Source organism: Echinococcus granulosus, assembly GCF_000524195.1.
Source record: "Echinococcus granulosus chromosome Unknown EG_S00058, whole genome shotgun sequence".
NCBI lineage: Eukaryota > Metazoa > Platyhelminthes > Cestoda > Cyclophyllidea > Taeniidae > Echinococcus > Echinococcus granulosus.
In genome coordinates, this window is record NW_020170438.1 from 476,420 (window position 1) to 477,884 (window position 1,465).

Consider the following 1,465-nt stretch of genomic DNA (forward strand, 5'->3'; position numbering starts at 1 on the left):
TATATTTAAATCACTTGAAATGAGTATCGCAGCTGCTCACTAATAGTTGGCTCACATCGCTTCGATGGTGAACTGAATGCAAGCATCTTGTGTTATGCGAAAATATGGACCTGACTGGAAGCGCGTAGCCTCAACATCAACCGTAGGAACTGTGCCAGAAATTGTTGATCTGCAGTAAAAAGCCACCTTCAGTGATTTAATGCTTTAAAAATATGCTAAATTTAATGAATGAGAGTAAATATATGTGCAATTCTCTTCCCCTCCGACTTCTCACTTCCTTCTTCAATGAATGTGCTTCGTTGTGTCGTTCCAGTTAATGTGAAAGGGCATACCAATAGAGAAGGCAAATCTTTGTTGACTCATCGAAGATTGTAGGCCTGTGACTGTAATTATGCCGATGGAAATGTGTATGGCTACAGCTGCAACTGCAAACCTCAGCAACATTCAGAAAGCTCTGATGCAAATCCAAACCAGAATTGGAATTCCAATTGTAGGCGGAGCCATAAACAGGTGCCATGGCGACGCTTATTCGCATTTCAGTCTCTTCGTTAGGCACTCTGTTGCCAGACATTTAGCCAAGACAGAGGCATGGGAGCAAATCAATTCGGGTGTCAAATCCCAGCTGGATGAAATGTTGGGACAACTGACACGTTGCAAACATAGACCACGCGACAGGCTACACGAGGCATGTGCCGCCGATCGTTTCCTACACGCGTTAATGAGGGAGAATTCAATCACAATTTCGCGAGACATGATTGATGCACAACGTCTTCTGGTGTTCATCGCAATCCTTTGTGTTGCCCTTCTCCCTACAATTCGGTTCATTCGCAGCACCCCCTCCTGCTTCGACTCATTTTTGCAGTTTGTGCCCTTTTTATTCTTCACTACCTTTCCCTTCTACGCTCCAAGCGCGTTGAAAGGCCAGAGCATAGGGAACGGATGGAATTCATCGAAATTAAGGGTGAGTCATGACATCTCTTCCCCGCTGCTGTCTCAGATGGCACTCTTTTGTAAATGGGCATGTCAGGAGAGGTCTGTGTGCTCACAGCAGGCGCTCCAACTTCATGTTTATTCGAATGCATAGTTATTCCAACTCTTTCCGTAATTTATGGTTGCAGCGGTTACATGGGCAGAGAGGTAGATAAAGGAATGAATGAACGGATAAACAGACGGAAGAAGTAACCTAATGAAAACGCAGTAGCTTATAATAAAACTGTTCTCAATCAACCCACCCTGTGCACAGCATCAGTTCATATTCGCACATTTCATTCCCTCTCGTTCCCTGCCTTTCCCATTCCTTTCTTCCTCTTTATTTACTCTTTTGTGCTTTTCAGCTGAACAGGTAATGTTCTTCGCCTCCACTGGTGACGTCACATCACCCATACTCTCCTCTATAGTGAGGGGCAGGCATTTGCGCAAGCACAGGATTAGAACAGTTTACCAAGAACTAACATTTACCAATTCC

General features: G+C 44.4%; 1 protein-coding gene across 1 annotated transcript; it reads right to left on the minus strand. All coding sequences in view use genetic code 11, as the record gives it.

Annotated features, from left to right (window-relative positions):
- Positions 1 to 5: 5 nt before the first annotated feature.
- Positions 6 to 571, minus strand: EGR_06529 (hypothetical protein; the record flags this gene model as incomplete). Its single annotated transcript, XM_024495778.1, has 2 exons — positions 6 to 86; positions 434 to 571. The coding sequence occupies 2 exons, from the start codon at positions 569 to 571 to the stop codon at positions 6 to 8; spliced, it is 219 nt and encodes a 72-aa protein (XP_024349842.1).
- Between the last annotated feature and the right edge of the window lie 894 nt (positions 572 to 1,465).